The 20,558-nt window shown below is 43.8% G+C and overlaps 2 protein-coding genes across 2 annotated transcripts in view; one reads left to right on the top strand and one right to left on the bottom strand.

Annotated features, from left to right (window-relative positions):
* Positions 1 to 20,058, bottom strand: part of kdm5bb (lysine demethylase 5Bb) — a 38,332-nt gene extending 18,274 nt beyond the window's left edge. The window contains exons 1-14 of the mRNA XM_080732594.1: positions 19,865 to 20,058; positions 15,180 to 15,257; positions 12,402 to 12,524; positions 11,577 to 11,747; positions 9,611 to 9,667; positions 8,627 to 8,833; positions 7,815 to 7,908; positions 7,292 to 7,419; positions 6,593 to 6,751; positions 5,748 to 5,867; positions 4,949 to 5,107; positions 4,405 to 4,586; positions 3,559 to 3,721; positions 2,714 to 2,833 (exon numbers count right to left, since the gene is read on the bottom strand). Coding sequence (XP_080588720.1) covers positions 2,714 to 2,833; positions 3,559 to 3,721; positions 4,405 to 4,586; positions 4,949 to 5,107; positions 5,748 to 5,867; positions 6,593 to 6,751; positions 7,292 to 7,419; positions 7,815 to 7,908; positions 8,627 to 8,833; positions 9,611 to 9,667; positions 11,577 to 11,747; positions 12,402 to 12,524; positions 15,180 to 15,257; positions 19,865 to 20,026 — 1,923 coding nt within the window. The 5' untranslated portion in view covers positions 20,027 to 20,058. The remainder of the gene's footprint in view (positions 1 to 2,713; positions 2,834 to 3,558; positions 3,722 to 4,404; positions 4,587 to 4,948; positions 5,108 to 5,747; positions 5,868 to 6,592; positions 6,752 to 7,291; positions 7,420 to 7,814; positions 7,909 to 8,626; positions 8,834 to 9,610; positions 9,668 to 11,576; positions 11,748 to 12,401; positions 12,525 to 15,179; positions 15,258 to 19,864) is intronic.
* On the top strand, positions 84 to 1,205 carry LOC308291750 (exosome complex component RRP45-like; the record flags this gene model as incomplete). The annotated part of the gene is made up of 1 exon (XM_080733878.1): positions 84 to 1,205. One exon carries the CDS (start codon positions 84 to 86, stop codon positions 1,203 to 1,205), a length of 1,122 nt encoding a protein of 373 aa, XP_080590004.1.
* Positions 20,059 to 20,558: the final 500 nt, after the last annotated feature.

The following is a 20,558-nucleotide window of genomic DNA, read 5'->3' as shown; positions in this document are numbered from 1 at the left end:
ACAATCCTACGAGCCGATACTTTCACCTCAGTACACAACACAACCGCGGGAAAGGACTAGTATTATTTATATTAGTTTACAGAATGAAAGACACTCCGTTATCCAACTGTGAGCGCGATTTCTTGCTTAAAGCAATCGAAGAGAAAAGGCGTCTAGATGGACGGCAGACATACGACTACAGAAGCATAAAGATCTCCTTCGGGGCCGACTACGGATGCTGCTCTGTCGATTTGGGAAGAACCAGAGTCATGGCCCAGGTGTCCTGTGAATTGGTCGTTCCCAAACAGAATCGGCCTAATGAAGGAATCACGTTCTTCAACATAGAGTTGTCACCCATGGCCTCACCGGCGTTTGAAGCGGGACGGCAGTCCGACCTGTCGGTGAAGCTAAACGGACAGCTGGAGAGATGCCTGAGGAACTCCAAGTGCATCGACACGGAGTCTCTGTGCGTGGTATCCGGGGAAAAGGTGTGGCAAATCAGAGTGGACGTTCACACGTTGAATCACGACGGCAACCTGATGGATGCTGCCAGTGTAGCCGCCATCGCTGCGCTTTGCCACTTCAAGAGGCCCGACGTAGGAACCCAAGGACACGAAGTTACCGTGTATGGTCCCGAGGAGAGAGACCCTGTTCCCCTGAGCATCCACCACATGCCAATCTGTGTCAGCTTCGCCTTCTTCCAACAGGGCACCCGCCTGCTTGTAGACCCAAGCGAGCATGAGGAGCGCGTGATGGACGGTCTACTGACGATCGCCATGAACAAACACGGAGAGATCTGCTCACTCCAGTCCTGCGGGGGCATCATGTTGCTCAAAGAACAGGTTCTGAGATGCGGTAAGATTGCCGGCGTCAAAGTGTCCGAGATCACAGAGCTCATCACCGAAGCCCTGGCGAACGATAAGAAAGCCAGGAAGGAGGGGGGAAGGTGCGGCTTTGCTGCGTCCATGCCCAGGGAACGAATCACAACGCTGACGGCAGACGAGACCCCGGTGGAGATGGAGGTGGAGGAGGTCACGGAAAGAGCCAACGACGTCATCCGGAGAGCTGAGGCCCCGCCCCAAAAGGTGCCGTCTCCTGTGCTTCCTGCTCCGGGCGTGGGCCAGGTGGGCCAGGTTCTGACCAATGACTGGGGACTGGATGAGGATGAGGATGAGGAGGAGGTAGCGATGGAAGAGGACCAACATTCAGGGTTCCCATGGTCATGAAATTCCTGGAAATATTTTGAAATCAGAAAAAACTGTTTTCCAGTCCTGGAAAAGGTTTGGAATTAATACAAAATGTTTGCACTCTGTCGAGGTGCCAACTTACGCCTTGTGCACTCGTGGCCATGTATGGCCTACTTGTGCGCAAGTACTGCGTATCTGTCGCGGGTCTGTCTGCCGTAGCCAATCAGGGGACCAACACAGGACGCAGTACTTGCACACTCTGCTGGTGTAATAATTACAAAAGTAACAGATCCACGAGCTCGAAATGCGGCTCGAAATGCGCATTTCGAGCTTGCGGATTTGCTACTTTCGATGCTTTTGTGTGACGCTGTAGTATGATCAAGTAGGGTGTTAATTTACGAAGTGAAAAGAAAAGTTGGGGAGACAAGACAAGAGAGTTCTACCCGACTACAACGAAATACATTGTTTACGTGAAAGATGTAACATGGTAAAATGCAGTGCTACGTGATATGTTGTGAGCACGCGACACCTTCGCTCGAGTCTGTCTTGGTGCGTTGATAACACACTGGTTTCAGAGTCTCATTATTGTGCCATATGATTGCTATAGGTCTGAAAATCGGATAAAATACTTTGGAAAAGTTGTGGAAGGTTTTGAAGAATCATTGTTTAGAATGTGTGGGAACCCTGAACATAAGAAGGAGGACACAGGGAGAGGAGATGTGGTAGTTAGTTATATGGGACACTACGGACAGTGAGGAGGAGGAATACTCCACCCAGAGAGTCCAGAAACATCTACCAAGAATGCAGGATCAGAATCTTGCCACCAAGGGGCAGCAAAGGCCTAGCAGATGATGATGGGGGGGGGGTTCTGGCCCTGTTACAGATGTTGTCCAAAAATCATCCAGATCGGTACACAGTATCTCTGTAGCCGTTAAATGGAACGGGTATTTCTTACATTGATGCTCCTACATATTAGCATGCAAGCACCAGTTAAAGTTACTTTCCATCCCTCATATACTGTGTGCACAGTGCACATCCCATAACCCACACACTGCACATCATTTCGGAGCTCATATCTTTGAACGGGTAAGGGCTAGTTATTAATAATTGATGGTTGGATGTCGATTCGGGTAGGACACAAAGCTGTCTGTAACGTTCAGGCTTTGGGCTGATCCCAGTTCTGTTACGCACGCAGCCACAGACACAACCTGCACGATTGTAGCTGAGAAGCCTTCGATAATTAATCCACTTATTATGAAAGATGAAGCTATAATTCTTTTCTATATCCTACATTCTATTTGCTTCTGGGGGGGTCCCTGGAACAACATGTTTTGAGATGGGGATCCGCCGCCAAATACATGTAATTTTGGGTATCCTTGACATAAAAAGGTTTGAGAACCACTGATTTCGAAGAAGGATTTAGACGACATTTAGACGACCTATAAGCTTGCAGCGCGGTGCCGCACTGTGAGCTTTTGGATCTGCTATTTCTTAATAGTTTAAGCATAAAACAATGGTTAAAGTAATAATGCGTTCCCGGTACAGACCCAGTCGACGGTGCAGAAGTTGACGGCCTCGGCGAAGTTGAAGCCCTGGTTGAATCCACTGTGATAGGCTCTGGGGAAGGTGACCACGAACTCCCCCGCGCACTGGTTGGTTCTGTAGATCTGCACACAGGAGAGACAACCAATCAGATATAAACTCCAATGCATTTAGGCCTGTAGACATGGTCAAGACCAACTGGTTCCCAAACACTGGGTCATTTGTGGAGTGCGGACACATTTATATTCATAAGGGACCCATAATAATGTGTCCACGACCCACAAATGGGTCCCGACCCAGTGTTTGGGAACATGTGCCATAGACCATATTCACCGGGCGGCCATGTTTGTATTTTTCATTGAAAAACTGGGGTGGCAACGGGGTGGCATTTCATTAACTTAATGGCAAGATGGCCAATCTTGCGAATGTGAATATGGTCTATAGCAGGGGTGTCCAAACTTTCTTCAAAGGGGGCCACATTAGAAAATATTAAAACAACCAAGGGAAATGTACTTTTGGTCAGACCGTTACAAAGTTGCATACATACATTGTATTTAAACTATTTCATTTAACTATCATCATCAGTACATCGAATATCAATGGTCTTTGGTCAGGTATGTGCTCTGAACAAACACGAATAACTCTTATTTCACATTACCAAATGTAACCAGACGTGCAAGGTAAAAAATACAATAAAATAGCCTTTTATTTTTACCCGTTCAGAATGAGACAACAGGGAATAAGGAATCCTGACAAATTATACTAAATATAATATCTAATTTTGGACACCACCGGTCTCTAGGATATCAGGGTGGTGGGGTTAGGGTTAGGGGTGTATGAGTGGTCTTACTGGGACTCCGTAGCTCATCAGGGTGTTGGGGTTCATGATGGTGACCAGCTGGTGCAAAAGATCCGGCTGGGACTCGAACAGCTCCGGGGCCAGTTTCCTCATCACCGCCTCCAGCTGCTCCGCCGCGAAGCCGGGAGCTCCGTACCACGTTTTCGGTTCTCCCCTGGTGAGCCGGCGCAAGAGGACATGACTTCAGCTCAGGTTGTTGATGGAGTAGTTAGTATAAAAGGACATAGATAATGGTATATGTGGAGGTAACTACCAGTGTAGGTAGTAATGGAGTAGTTATATATATGGTGTACCAGTGTAGGTAGTTAATGCAGTAGTTAGTATATATAGTGAGCCGGGGCCGGTACCCACGCACCCGCCTCGGTGGCGCCAAGAGAGCCGTCAACATGAATCTGTCCCATATAGCGCCACCATCAGGCCCAATTTTTCAAACACATTTTTGGACACTGCTCCTACAGATTTTGCCCTAAAATCACGCAAATCGGTACAGAGTATGTCTACACTCATGTCATCAACATGGATCTGTCCCATATAGCGCCACCATCAGGCCCATTTTTTCAAACACATTTTTGGACACTGCTCCTACAGATTTTTCCCTAAAATCACGCAAATCGGTACACAGTATGTCTACACTCATCTCATCAACATGGATCTATCCCATATAGCGCCACCGTCAGGCCAATTTTTTCAAACACATTTTTGGACACTGCTCCTACACATTTGCCCTAAAATCACGCTGCGACCTGACGGTCGCTTATCTCCCGATTAGGGAGTCTTACTGGTATATATAGTGTACCAGTGTAGGTAGTTAATGCAGTAGTTAGTATTATAGTGTACCAGTGTAGGTAGTTGATGGAGTAGCTCCAGTGGTCCTCGATGTGCCAGCAGAAGGAGGAGAAGCACATGCCCACGTAGAGCCAGGGCAGCGTCATGCCACAGATGTCGGCCGTCACGTGGGTCAGCACCGAGGGCTCCATCATGGCCATGTTGTTCAGGTTCCAGCCGCAGCTCAGGTATTTCTGAAACAACAATAACAACATCACCGTCACGAGCTTGTAGATCTGCTACTTTTGCTACCTGATAAGTAACAGTTTTGTAAAAATTAACAGTAAACTAAGGTTGGACTGCACTCTTCAACTTCCAGTTTATTGACAGATAGATGACAACGTTTATAGCAGGTTGAAAAGAAAGGATGGAACTATTTTGTGTAATTAATCATCCCGTGAATTCCTTTTTAAACAAAGAATTAACAAAATAAATAGCCACAAAACATGGACACGATTGTGGCTTCCGGGGCTCTTCAAAATAAAGCGCAGTGAATGCGCAGCACACTGCGTTTGGATGATTACAAAAATAAAGGCACTAAAAGTATTAAGTGTACCTCGTCTGCAGGAGAGACCTTGAACCTGCCGTTGCGGATGGGGAAGCCGCTGCCGAACTCCTTGGAGGCGATGTCCGCTCCGTACTCCACCGTCACGTCCTCCTCGATGGCTCCCACCAGCCGCCAGAACTCCTTCTCCACCAGCTCTGTGGGCACCATCTGGAGAAGACACACACACACACCATAAACACACCATCAACCTCCACCAGCTCTGTGGGCACCATCTGGAGAAGACACACACACCATAAACACACCATCAACCTCCACCAGCTCTGTGGGCACCATCTGGAGAAGACACACACACCATAAACACTCTATAAACCAGAACTCCTCCACCAGCTCTGTGGGCAGTCTGGGCACCATCTGGAGAAGGAAGACAGGAAGACAGACAGGAAGACGGGAAGACAGGAAGACAGACAGACAAGACAGACAGACAGACAGACAGACAGACAGACAGACAGACAGACAGACAGACAGACAGACAGACAGACAGACAGACAGACAGACAGACAGACAGACAGACAGACAGACAGACACACACACAGCCTCTTTCTTATATTATTTGACAATTTGGCCAATGTTTGACCAGTTTTTATAGTGCTGTTTGTTGATCACTTTTGACAACGGTAATGGTATTTTTCTTTACTTTCTTTCTTTTTTTTACGTATTAAAAAGGTCTTATGTAGGGACCCACAGGTTGAGAACTACTGATTTAGACTACCATCTGCCCTCCAGAGAGAAAACGGTTACGTGGACAAGATGTCTTTGTGAAAAAAGAACCCTTCTTTGAAACACTCACATGGACGGGCATGTTGAAGTAGTCCGACTTGAAGGCGTCGGCCATTTGCCCGAAGGCGCGCAGAGAGTAGTCCCTGTAAGCCTGTTCAAAGCCAAACGCCTCTTGAGGCTTGCAGCACTCCTGCTCGACAAAGATGAAAGACAAAAACACACACAATGTTGCATTACGGTGGCTGGTGTTTCTTCATATTTTAACTTTCCTTTTTTTCTTCTTTTTCTATGAATAAATGACCTGCTTGGTCATACAAGCATCGTTGTGAGCTATAGCCATTTGGTCAAAGAAATGCAAATGCCCTCTTCCCATGCCATACCTGAAGGCACTAATGAGCATTCCAGAGAATTGCAAACTCTCCTGAACTTGAATGCAGCATCTTATGTTGAAAGAATTGCCCTATCTGTGTAGAAATCCATGCCATACGTACGCCACAAATCTTGAGAATTGACTTGATTATGCTTTAGTTCAGTGTGGTATCAAGCACCGAAAATAGCTGACCTCCAAGCTCACAACGCGTCACACTGCAACACGTTGTGAGCTTGGAGGTCTGCTATTTTTGATATTTCCACCAAAATGCCCTTTTAGAAATCTCAGCCCCTGCCTCTGTAACATTCTCTGCACGTCCCTGTTCATGGGAGCCTGGGAGGTTTGGTTCTTTACCTGAGCCAGACACTGGGACACCTCCGGTCAGTGTTCATTTCGTCGACAAAAGACATTCGTCGTCGTCGTCGACTACCTTTTTCCACTGACGAAAACTAATAAACTAAGCTATGATGAAACAAATGAACACTATGAACACTGCCTCCATACAGTCCCCTTTGGGGAGGGGGAGGTTTGGGTGTGGTATTTACCTGAGCCACACACTTGGGACACCTCCAGTCCCCCTTGGGCACGTCGTGGAGCGGTGGCAGCAGACAGAAGGTGTGGTAGCTGTCGTCGCAGCCGTCGCACAGCAACAGGCGGTCCTCGTCGGCGCCGCTGGAGCACGCCAGACACACCACCAGGTCCACCTGTTAGGAGGAGACACCACGCTCCATGAGGGACTCTGAAAACCACTGGACACTTGTTTGAATGTTTTTTTTTTTCTGTGTATCCTTTGAGCGGTGCTCCTGGAAGGAGCTATGCTCCAAAATCTGGCTTTGTCTGGGCTCTGAAGCGTGGCCTAGATCTGGCCTACATCTTGGCACAAATCGCTCAAAGTTTGTTGTATGCCCAGGGTCACATTGGCCAAGCTTCACGGGACGCTTAATGAAATTAATAACTCATAAATAGCACCATTCATATCACACTGGGTGTGATTTTGTTGTCTTTTCTTAGAGCACCTTATACATACTATGTAGTATATCAAGCACAGTATACTGAACATCTACTATGCTCACGCACCTTTATATCTTATCTCATGTACCATTGTGTAATTTGAAGACTTTTATTTTTTCTTGTTTGATCTTTTCATATGTCCAAAACTTTACTTCTGTAAACCTGTGAGGAGACAATAAAACTGCAAGTGAATCAATCTTTCTTTGCCTTACTTCTGGGTGTTGTGTGCTTACAGGGCTCAGAGGGATGGTTGGAGGGATGGCTTTCTTGTAGCGTGACTTGTTTTTCTCGGCTTCCACCACAGGCTCAGCGATTTGACTCTCCACAGGCTCTTGTTTCACCGTGACAGGGATCTCTTTCTCTGCACAAAAAGAAATAAATAACAGCAGGTGAAATATAGGCTTATAAGAATAAAAGTCCCAAAACGTGGGCAAACAAAAAATCGTATCTAATGTCTAATGCAGTGGTTCATTGCGTCATTTTACGTTTATCCATATTTTATACGTCGGCTATTAACTCATTCGCTGCTTAGTAGATAGAAGGAAGTCGCAAAAACTGCCCAAAACTCGGGGAAACTCAGGCGTGGCGGCGTCAAACAACGGGAATAACTCTGGAAACTCGTGATAGAGGAGTCAATGAGTTAAGGAAATGTACTCAGAGTTTGTACAGTTATTGGTGTGGGTTTTTAGGCTTTCATTCCTGTTGAAGACCCTTTATGTAATTGTTTGTGTACGACAGCCACGCTGTGTTGTTTACCTGGTTCTGGCTTTGCAACAAAAGAGCCCATCCGCCTCCTCAGGTTGGGTCTGTTCTCGCCAGACTCCTCTCCTTCCTTTTTCACACAGGCAGACTAAGAGAAAAGAAGAAAAAACATCTCAATATGTCCGTACGGACAAATGTGTCCGTGGCAAAGACTTGGTCTCGTCTGTGGCAAATCTTAGATTTACACAACATTATAATGTTTTTATTGTGATCACGAGAGTGAAAAGACCCAATTACTGAATGTCAAGTCTTCAGAATATGTATGACATTTTATTTTCCCTTACATTTTTATCCCACGATTTTGTAACCCAGTTTCACCCAGTGTCAATTATCTAATATAATCCTGGGCGCTACACTCCCTCTGCCAACCTGGGGAGACTAACAGACTGACCTCATGCTTCCTTCTATGCATGAGGAGTCCAAGTTGCTTCTTTTCACCTGACAGGGGGGAATATCCCCGGTTGGACGTAGCGTGTGGAAGGAATGCGTTATTCCAACCAGTTCCTTTCCACTCCATCAGGCGCCCCCGGCTGGCCAGGGGGAGGCAGTATAGAGACAAGGATCACTGCATGTTTTTTGTGGGGTACCTACACTAGGAGGGAGAACATGCAAACTCCACACAGAAAGGCCCTTTTGCCAACCCCACCTAGGGTATGGGCACTGATGACTCGGAGGAGAGAACACATCCCCCAGCGTCCCCCGGCAGGAATCGAACCCAGGACCTTCTAGCTGTGAGGCGACAGCACTATAACGACTGCGCCACTGTGCCCCCTTATCTTGAAATTCTACTAAGTAGTACCAATCACCTCGGATTTCATGCGCTTGCCTCGCCGAGCGTTGGGACAGCTGGGAGACAAGGGAGACAACGGAGACAACGGAGGCACCGGGGGAACAAAGTGTCTCTGGAGCAGGAGGTCATTGTGATGAGGTTTGAACTCCTTCCTGTCGGGACCCTCGTCCTCTTCCTCCTTCTTCTCTGGCGGTGGCTCTACCTTCTGCACGGCGCCCCCTTTCTGCAGGGAACGGAACAACCAGAGTTAGATCATAACAACAACAACAAAAAAACAATAGTCTGTGTACATTGACACTATACGGATGCAATAATATGCTATCTAAATAGCACAGATAGAGATTTCCTAAAATATTTATAGCAATTATTTTAAGCCTGGAACCAAGAATCATGACCATAAAACATTTAATTCTGTGTCAAAAGAAAAAGAGAAAATTTGAATAATTAATTATATTATATACAATATTTAATACATAACAATCAATGAATGGCCTTGGACACATGAGAAAACCAGTGCTTACAAAAACGTACAATGTCTACTGTTGGAAGTTACTTACAATTTATTTTAAGTTGCTCTGGATCAGCTAAATGACTAAATTGTAAGTGTAAACTGTACTGTTCAATTCGATTCAGTTCAATTCAGTGATTCTAGCCTCTGATCTGGGTGAAGAGAGAACCAGAGACGGGCAGAAGCAGCCGAGAGGTTAGTTGAATTATTTCAGCCGTCAGAGGAAACACAGAAACCATGACAGAACATATACAGTAGTAGCTGTTACTGAATGTCAGTCGGGAGCGTGTCGACATTGTGACATAGCATCTGTTCGACCGTTCATCCTTTCAACACAGGTGAATTTTAACCTGGTGAAAAGCTAACCTGCCGACGCGGGTGAATGATAACCCCATGTGAAGGCGGCGTTAAGACGTGGTTAATAAACATGCAGCATGTTAATATAGGCTAAGTAGGACCATATCGTCATCCTCAGCAACGACACCAACATACCTCTTCATGCTCAGGATCAGCCTCCAAACCCATCAGTTTGGAAGCTGTTTCTGGGGCCTGAGGCATAGGAGAGAACTTTGGTTGTTACAAAACCCACTTGGAAAGACCTTTTGACCTTGCGTTGGTGTCACGACCTTGCAATCAATACACCCGCAGAGGGGTCGGCAGCTCTATTCGCAAAATGTCCGTTGAACATGATGGCATAGCTGGACTAGACACCAGGCAACAAGCTAGCACTTTATGGCAAGGGTCTTCAACAGGGAGTCGGGTAAAATAGTAGATCTAAAAGCTCACAACGCCTCGCAGAGATCGTCTATTTTCGGCAAAGAGGTTTGGTGTAGAGGGGAGATGAATTGACAGTTCAAGTTCAAATTGACATGAAACCAAAATACACTGAAGATCGTGCTGTCAAACGATTAAACTATATGTAATCCATGCTGCCGGGCAGAAACCTCTCATCTTCATATTACGCATTATTACTTCAACCAATATTTTAGGCTCTAACTATTAACTAATAGCAGATATACAAACTCACTGTATATCAGCAATTTTTAAATAGATATAATAATGGTTAAAGTGGCTCCAGGTCACACAAAAGCATTTCGGAATCAATTTCAGAATAGAAGCAGTTTGCAGATCTGCTACCTTTGCTGTGTGTGTGTGTGTGTGTGTGTGTGTGTGTGTGTGTGTGTGTGTGTGTGTGTGTGTGTGTGTGTGTGTGTGTGTGTGTGTGTGTGTGTGTGTGTGTGTTCTTTTTTTCTCTTTTTTTTAGAATTGAATCCTGACAAGTGCCAGTTTTGGACATATGAGGTTTCCACCTGACAGAGTTGATGGCAATAAAGATTTTAGCAAAAAAAACATTTAACAAAAGCATGAATGCACACATCCACATGATATACAATCCTACGTGCACACATCCACATGATATACAATCCTGCAAACATCTAAATGATATACAATCCTAGGTGCTGGACAGAGGGAGTGAGATACAGAAACACACTGCATCACTCTCTCTTCCATGGATATTTATAGAGAGAGTGAGGCCTAGTCTACATGCATACAGTGCATTTTTAAAAAGTAGTTCCTGGTAGGAGGGTTTTCCCTCCTCCTTAATATTTAGGCATAGAATTATTGAATGCTTTAGCTATTGAAAAATAGCAGATATACAAGCTCACGCAAGCTTGTAGATCTGCTATTTTTGAAAAAGTCGTGAAAATGTTTGCAAATCTTTGAATATATGTATTTTTAAAACGAACGTTTGTAACTAAAATTTTGCTTCTGGGTGGTCCCTGGAACTAAATATTTTGAGATTGTGGCCAAATAAATATCAGTTTGGGGGTCCTTCACATGAAAAGGTTTGAGAACCACTGACATAGTAGTCTCTCAAGAATAGACTAACTGAGCTTCAGTTAAGTGAAAAGGACCTTTTATTTGACGATAGCTAGCCAGATTGCTGACATAGAAACAGGTTTTTCAAAAAAAACATAGAAGGATTCAAAAGACACTTATAGAATCAGGTCAAAATTCTAATTTTGACGATTTTTCAAAAATAGCAGATCTACAAGCTCGCAGCGCGGCACTCGGTGCCACGCTGTGAGCTTGTATATCTGCTGTTTTTCAATAGTTAAAGCACAAAACAATGATACACAATAATGTGTACCCGTTCTAAATGGGTTAAAAGAAAACAGCGATCTGTAATACCACTGTTCCCCAGTGGGTCGGGACCCATTTGTGGGTCACAGACACATTTTTATGGGTCCCTTCATTTTTTTGGTTTCCTACATTTATATTTCAATGATTATTATTTAAAAACATTTCCCAAAAGGATTTTCATGAATAATAATTGGCCAAATTGTCAAATATTAGAGGCAGACATTTTGAAAATGCTCGTCAGGGTGGAGAGTCTCCAGTTAAAATATGATTATTTTGGGGGTCGCAGCCAGAAAAGGTTGAGTCCCCAGCTCACCAGGAGTGTGGAGCCGATCTGGAACAGGTTGTAGGGGTAGAGGATCTTCTGGTAGTGAGCGCGGATGTGGGAGCCGATGGCCTTGCCCGGAGTGAAGCCCATCTGGATGGCGATCCTGGTCCAGCGCCGCTCGTGGCACACCAGATCGAAGCCGCCCTCGTCCGCCACCAGCTGTGTGGCAAAAGAGTGTTGCCAGATGAGAAATGTTGAATTATCGTCCACGATTATGACATTATATGACATTTTACATGACGATTAATTGTCACTCAAATAATTGCGATTAAAGATTTAATTGTGTATTTGTCGTTGACAATTATATTTCCGTTTGGCATTTAGGCTTTGAAGTTGCATGTGGCAATTATGACACATATCTAAGAAATTACTGACATATTTGACAACTTTATACTTAAAAAAGAACATTGATAGTGGAAATAGCCGATCATCATGATGCGACGCGTTGTGAGCTTGTAGATCTGCTATTTCCACTACTTTTTGAAAGTGTTTGAAACTATATTATCATTTCTCAACTTGGAAACGATTATGACGATTATGCAGAATAATTGCGATTAGACGATTATGTAATAATTGTGACAGCCATAACCGGAGGCTTCAAATGATCGTATTTGGAAGAAAGATATCGTACACAGCCAAAAAAAGAGAAATCAGGCGTGTAAAGAGAGATTTCTGCACCCACCCTCAATATGCCATTTTAAAGAAATGGGACATTCTACATAATGAGTACTTTCTACTTTTGGTACTTAAGTACACTTTGATAACCCTTCCCTAACCCAAAACATTGGGTGTTATTGAGCATCAAACACTGACCTTATTTAGCTTATACAAATCCAGAATCTTCCTCTCCACGAAGGGGATCTTCAGTGCACATCCTTGCAAATCCCAGAACTTGGCGATCTGGTCCAGGAAGTTGAGTTTGACTCTGGTCTGAGCCTGGGGAAACATGACAACGCACACAAGCTTACATTTGTGTTTTGTATAGATGTTTGATTCACTTTCAAAAATATATATTCAAAGATTTGCACCAAGCTTGTATATCTGATATTTTTCAATAGCATAGAATACTGGTTAAAGTAATAATGCAGGGGTTAAGGTGCAGAGTATCAGCGAATCTCTAATTATCTATTATTTGAATGTTTTAATCTCCATAATCTTACAAATCACAGAGCAGGCTGCAAAGCACTTTCCCAAACAGTGGTGTTGGGACCCATTTGTGGCTCACAAGTAAATATTTCCTTTTTTCGTTTCTTATATTCCCAAAAATAAATAGGCTATCTTATCCTACTAATAAACGTCCGAATGTCTGTCTGTCCGATGTCTGTCTGATATACCTGACATCACTAAACATCATACAAAACAATTCCCAAATTTGGAGATAACTGGCATCACTGATACCGCCTCCTATACTGCGCATGCGTCGCCGCCATGGTAACATCCGAATTTGGAGATGACTGACATCACTGATGCGTCTGGGTTCTCCAACTTACTTCTGAGACTCATACATTCAATCCCTCATATACTGTGCACACCCCATAAAGCATTATGTTCGAATGGGCAAGGACTAGTTTCAAAAGATTTTACGTTTAAACAACAAAATCAATTCCTCAATTAACAATCCAAAGTATTTCATAAATAAAATCAGAAAATCAAATACATTTCCATAAATACATTAAAAAAATTAAAAAATGTTTTTTTAGAAGAAGCTGGTGTTGTGAGCTTGTAGATCCTGCGGGCAACAGTTTCATTTCTCTTTTGGGTCTCGAGCTATGTATAGGTGGTTACAATTAAAGCAGAAACGCTCCAGGCATTGACGCCAAGGCTTTCCACCTGCCCCTGGCAGGTAAACAAAACTTTGGGGCAGGTGGAGTTTGCTTGCAGGTTGCCTGACCGGGCTCATTTTGAGAGGGGACGCAACAGTCTGTAAACACAACACAAGATATCTGTCTTCTGATCTGTGGAACGTAAAATACTTTAGTTTTTGTTTGTGTGTTTACCGATAATGTGCCGTTTTCACTGTTGCTAATTTGCTACACTTAAATATATAAAATAACAAGTGGGAAGCCATAGTCATAATCATAGTTATGTAGGTATTTGGCGTTAGAAATTAGGTATGTAAGTGTGTTAAATTTAACAGTAACTACATTTTTACCAATCATTTTACAATGGACGATTTACTTTTCGGGCAAGTGGGCGTGACCTGTACTTGTCAGACGGGCAAGCGCCTTTGAGACCTTAGTGTCAATACCTGCCTTTTTGCATTCGACTTATTCTATCGCGAAAACCTGTTCAGTACATACGCAAATGTCTTGTTTATACTGCATATATAATCATCATGTATATGGGGGAGAACATTTTCACGTTCCTTCCTTGGCAACCAGAAGTTACTATATTGTCTGATAAGCCAGTGGTTCTCAACCTGTGGGTCGGGACTCGGGACCCCCAGATGAGTTCCCAACTTATTTTGACTGGTCCCCAGATGATTAACTTCATGTGCAACATTGTTTTCCTCTCTCAACAGTAAACAAACCAACATCAAGTTTTGACTTTTTAATATCTCTAAAACGATGAATTAAACATTGGCCAATTTGTCAAATATTAGAGGCAGAAATTGTGAAAATATCCGATCTACATGCTCACAACACCTCGCAATGCAAGGCGTTGTAAGTGAGGAGCATGTAGATCTGCTATTTTCACAATAGAACTGTGTTATACAAAATGTAATGCCTACATTTTTAGTGCTTGTCAGGGTGGGGGGGTTCCCCAGTTAAAATATGATTATTTGGGGGGTCGCGGCCTGAAAAGGTTGAGAACCACTGTGATAAGCGACTGTTTTCATTTGATTATTTTCTAACTGTATTTAAGTATTTAACTTTATACTCCCACGAGAGGTGGACTGTAAGCACAAAAGATTGTAACTTTAATCCATCAAAATAATAGAGGATAAGCTAACAGTTTTCTCATCCATTTTCTTTTTCTCTCTCTGTTATTCATTTTCACGGGGACACGGGGGTTAACAGGTGGAGTTGAAAACATCATGTCCGCGACGACATACCTTGAAATGTCAACATTGCTCGTTTTCTTTTTGAAACGGCCACTTATTAAATCAGATTACAGACAGCTGTGTGTACAGTTCCAGCCCCTTCATGCTAGTGTGACTTTCTCTTTTCTCTCTCTCACGCCAACCTCTCTCCTTATATAAAAACAAAGCTGATTTAACTCACATCTTAGGAAAAGCCATCTTCATGCACAGTGGTGTGAAGTAACTAAGTACAACTACTCAAATACTGTGCTGTACTGTAAGTACAGTATTTGAGTATTTTATTATATCTATCCACGAGTTTCCAACGCCCCCCATAGTGCATTGCGCAGGCGCTGTACCGAGCTTACGGCGCCGCAGCCGAGTGTGATTTACAAGCTCACAACACTCAGGCTGCATCTGCGACGCGAAGTGAGCTTGTATGTCTGCTGTTAAACCGGAAGTGTGGTCCAAATAATCTCCAGTCGCCTCCAGCAAACTCCCGCGGAAAGAGGTGGATATTTTACGAGCACAAATGGAATACATGCATAAGTGAATTAAGTGAACTTTACCTCCAACTCATTGAGCCTTTGGATCCGTGGGACAAAGTGGAGTTTGTCAACGTCACAGGCGAACGGAGGCTGCCAACCCTAAAACACACACAGAAATACAATACAGCACTCAAAAATCAGGGGTTCTCAAACTTTTTTTATACCACGACCCCATATTATGTTACTTTTCAGGATTCAAATTCAAAAGCATCAAAAATAGCAGACTGACAACCTTGAAACGTGTCGCTTGCAGATCTGCTACTTTTGATGCTTTCGTGTGACACTACAGTATGATCAATTAGGGCATTCATTTACAGGATGTTTAAAAAATAAAAACAGATAAGAGGTTTCTGCCCCAACAGTCGCACGTTATACGAGTAGGTTGTAGATCTGCTATTTTGAACATCATCACGGAAGAATAGTGAACACTATTAAAAGATCACACCCTGTGTGAAGTGAGCAGTGTTCTTTGGTGGTCACAAAAACACACATAGGTCATGATCAGATAAGCAGCGAAGGTCAGTCGGGGCCATTTTGGGGCCAGTATTCTGCCTGATAAGACAATAGATTTGTTCCTAAAAGCTGTCCCGAGTCCCAACTAGAGACAAAAAAAAAACTGGACCATGGCATGATGACCCCATGACCCCAATCCTTCACCCTATAAGCCATGTTTATTTGTAGCCCCCACCCCTATTCTCTCTCTCTCTGTCTCTCTCTCACCAATGTTTTGAGACAATTCATTTGTGGCGTTGTGAGCTTGTAGGTCAGCCGTTTTCCGGTTTGCGACGTGGCCACACCACGAGGGAAAACTCTATAACGATAACTCCTAAAACCTGTGACCTGTGAAGGTCTAATCCCAACCTGAATCTTTTTCCAAACAGTAATATCTTAACAGAAAATCTGTTTTAAATATTTTGGTCCAAGAAAATGGTCCTCACAATGTCCATTGATCACATCCTACTAATACCTCACACGCACACGCACACAGTCACATCCTACTAATACCTCACGCGCACACAGACAAACAGACACACACGGCTGCTGCTATGGTTTTCTATATGGCTCTTTCTCATTGGACTAATCACCATAGCATTCATATTGTTGTCTTGCTTGGTATTGATCCCAGGCCGTTTCCTGTCCATCTCTACTGTAAACTTTACTGTAAACTATCAATTAAAAGGCAGGAAAGACCTAAAAATATCTTTAAATACCTGGCGTCAGTAGGCCTCTGAAACGGTGTCTTCCATTACACACTGAGATACACAATGAGAGTCTATATCAGGGGAGTCTTCTATATCAGGGGTCTTCAACGTTTTCAGGCCAAGGACCCCTTAGCTGAGAGAGAGATGAAGCAGGGACCCCCTCTACATATTGTATAAATGTGTGATGCAGATTTTCATCGATTTCATAGATAGATTCAAAGACTTGTTTGACAGCACTGTCATCGGTCTATGTTGGATTCCTGTTAATGTGTATTTTCAGACATTTAACCACTTAAAATCGTCAATATATTGTAAACTTGACCTTTCACTATGCAATTGGCCTACTCTTTTGTACCTCTACACCAAACTTATTTGCCAAAAATAGCCGATCTACAAGCTCTCAACGCCTCGCAGCGCACGGCGTTGAGAGCTTGTATGCCTTTATTGATAGGACAGTAGACTGACAGAAAATGGGGAGAGAGATGACACGCTGCAAAGGTCATCGGGAATGGGATTCGAACTCGCAACAGAGCCTACAGTATGTAGTATGCGTCGCGTTGTGAACTTGATCTGCCATCTTCAAACATTTTGTACTTTTACTTTAGGTACTTTAAGTACATTTTTTGATACCAATACTTTTGTACTTTCACCCAAGTGAATTTTGAATTCCAGACTTTTACATAACAGAGTATTGCTACATTCCAGACAGTATTGATACTTTTACTTAAGTAAAACATACTTTTACCACGACTGTCTTGTCAGAGGAAATTCACAAAATCAATCAATATTTGTTTTACTTCCAGACATACTTCACGAGGCAGATTAGTATTAATGATGGCCAACAATACACCATCATCACATAATTACGCAAAGGCCCAAACGATCAAATTATTGATCGTTACTCTCTCAGAGTTAAATAAACACTGAGAATTTTACTATTTATAGTTTACAATCCAGGCATTTAGCAGAAACTAAGGCTGGGCAATATATTTACTTTCATCGAGGTATCAACATGTGAGGTATACATACCGACGAAGACGGCTTGAAATTAGGTATTGGTGTATGTGTCAAATTCATTACCAGACACTATGCATACACGTAGCAAATGCAAAAAAAAACAGTCCATCTGTAACCAGGTGTGGTTATTTCAATAAAACCATTGTTGGAAAATGGAAATAAGGCATTTAATGTCTTTATTCTATGTGTACTGTGCTATGTGCATGCATGGATATGCTATTCATTATCTGGGTTAGGCAGGCAGTGGACCTAAAGCAGAAAAACATTAAAAACTATATAATGCAATTGTTTTTACTAATATCGTGAGTAATATCGATAGAGGTATTCAACGTTATCGAATACCGAAGGTTTTCCTAATATTGCCCAGCCTTAATCCGTACATTGAAAGTGAACTATACGTTACTATAGCAGCATGCCATGTCAACAAAAATGAATGAACCTGTCATGTGTCTAGTCTACTACTGTGCAGTTTACTGTGGTTTAGGGTCCCACCATGGGATTATACAAGATTTTACATATAATGGGGGGTCCATCATCCACACCCATGGCCTAATAATGCAGGTCCAGCATGCATGGGGGTCCGAGAGGACTTGAAGAATAAGTGCTCTACAAGCCAACAACCCCCCACTGTCTGACACACAAAATGGCCAGATGGAGCTTCAGTCAACAGCCCTGCGAAAACCCACAAAGGCAATATGGAGGACAACACCCATAACACTGGCTCACACACACACACACACACACACACACACACACACACACACACACACACACACGACAAAGTCTGGATATGATGCAAACCATGGACCATGGTATTATCATAACTGCAGGACTATTGTAACAAATGACAGTTTATGCTATACTAATAGACAACACACTTAAAAACAGGAGAACAATAGCAGGGTGTGTGTGTGTGTGTGTGTGTGTGTGTGTGTGTGTGTGTGTGTGTGTGTGTGTGTGTGATTATAACTTCTTTGGAACAGAATGTCAATAAAATAATGATTTTAAGAGAAGGGGAAAAAACAATAAAGAAATAGATAATACTTGGGATCGGATGATGGCTCACGCACTCTCTCTCTCTCTCTCTCACACACACACACACACACACACACACACACACGCACGCACGCGCACGCGCACACGCACAGGAGTTGATAAGATGTATCACCACCAACACCACCAAGGATAAACAAAGCATAATAGTTGCACTGGTTTCAACGTGTGAACAACTCAAAAAGCAACCAAAATACAATCATATTTCATGTGTTCAACGTCCTTCCGCATAGAAACCAAAATAAATCCTCACAATAGACATTCACTCCACCGTAGGACGGTGTCACAGCTTGCCGTGTTAAAAAAGAACAGATCTACAAGCTGTCAATGCGTCGCTCCGCAAACTCCGCGACGCGTTGATAACTTGTAGATCTGAAGCGAGCGACAGCGACCCCTAGCGCCCTTAGCTTCATTGCTAAGCTAACGTTAGCATGTTAGCCTAGGTCTCCAATGAAGTGCCCAGAGCAGCAGGACACCACAGGACGGGCTTGTGTTTTTGTTTACGTTTGTTTGACGCACACGAACAACAGCACAAACTAACAACGCGTTGACAGCCTGAACAAAAACGTGGCCAAAACTAAAACCCAACAAACGAACAAAAACAACGACAGCCACAAATAAATAGGTCGTTATGAAAGGAAAAAGAGAGACTGAGGCAGGTATAGCAGCTTAGCTCTGGTCCTATGTCACTGATGAGCCGTTTCGCTCACGCCGCGGCAGCCTCTCGTCTGTAGTAAAAGATAACACGTACACTTTCGCTACTCACCAAAACAAAGACTGTTCTAAGATGTTGAAAGCCTACTTTCCTTAGTGGCAACACTGAGCCTCTCATTTCACGTCTAAAATACACTTTTCTAGCCGGAAAAGAAAACGTTTTCACTGGCAGGCAAAATCTGGTCAATGGCGTTTTCTATTGACAAGATCTGTAGAGGGCGCTGTGGAGTAGCTACAAACTTTCGGTGAATCTTTTTCTTTTCTGGCTAAAAAAGTTAATTTTGGACGTGAGGTGGGGGGCTCCGAGTGTTGCCACTAAGGAAAGTAGGCTTTCAACATCTTCGAACCGTCTTTGTTTTGGTGAGTAGCAAAAGTGTATTGTTTATTTTGTTTACTACAGATGACAGGCTGAGCCGTTGATGTGAGAGCAAGGGCTCGTCGGTGACATAGCGTTAAGGAGAACTGCTTCTATAATATAACGCTCTGGACCAGAGCTAGTAGCAGCAGCTATAGTGGCACAAAGAATGAAACCATCCATCCGCCATGTTTACTAGTCCCTTTAAATCCCCCCTCAGCTCTGAGAGCTCAGCTCATCTCTTTAAATGTGGCTCCGAAACGATCGACGATGATCCGGATCAGACCAGATCGCCACAGGGAAACCCGAACCGATTCCGATTTTTAATAAAACCGGGTTTTAATTAAAACAGAACCCCCACTAACCGGAGGAGGTCGGACTTTGCAGATGCCGGTCCTCTCGGCGATGGGTCGGATCTTGTTGATGAAGGCGAACGGGTCCGAGAATTCCTCCCAGCTGGGCTCGAACACCGGGCACTCCGGAGGAGGAACGAACTCATCCCGGCGAGGCTGGGGCTGCTGGGGCATGGTGCTGGGACTGGTGGTGGCTGAGAGGGGGGCCGCTGATCCGATCTCCTCCGATCCGGGTCCGCGGGTCTCGATCCGGGGACCTTACCGTAACCGTAGCCCGGGTCAGGGGTTCTGGATCGGTGCTGGGGTCAGATGGATTGGATGGTGGTGGGGGTTTGGATCACTGTGTGTGTATGGTGGGGGTTTTAAATCCTGGGTTGCTTTTCTATGGTGTGTGTGTGTGGCTCTCTCCGATGTGTGCGTTCCTCTCTCACACACACACATACATACACAAGCATTATACACGCACACGCGCGCACGTCGCACACATCCACGCTAGAGTGGAGAGACTCTCTGTTCCACGGCAGCGAGCACGTCCGCTCCACAAACTAGATCTGGAGTTTGTGTAAGAAGTGTCACCAGTGGTGATGATGGGAGAAAGTGCTCTTTCTTGGGTTTTTATTGTTTGTTTTTGTTGTTGTTGTGGTTTTTACTTTAAAAAGATGAACAATAAACACGTGTCAAACTGGAAAGCATTCTTGTGAGGGCC

This window comes from Nannobrachium achirus, assembly GCF_963921795.1.
Source record: "Nannobrachium achirus genome assembly, chromosome: 9".
Taxonomy (NCBI): domain Eukaryota; kingdom Metazoa; phylum Chordata; class Actinopteri; order Myctophiformes; family Myctophidae; genus Nannobrachium; species Nannobrachium achirus.
The sequence above is the reverse complement of the archived record's forward strand: the minus strand, read 5'-3'. Positions and strand labels throughout refer to the sequence as shown.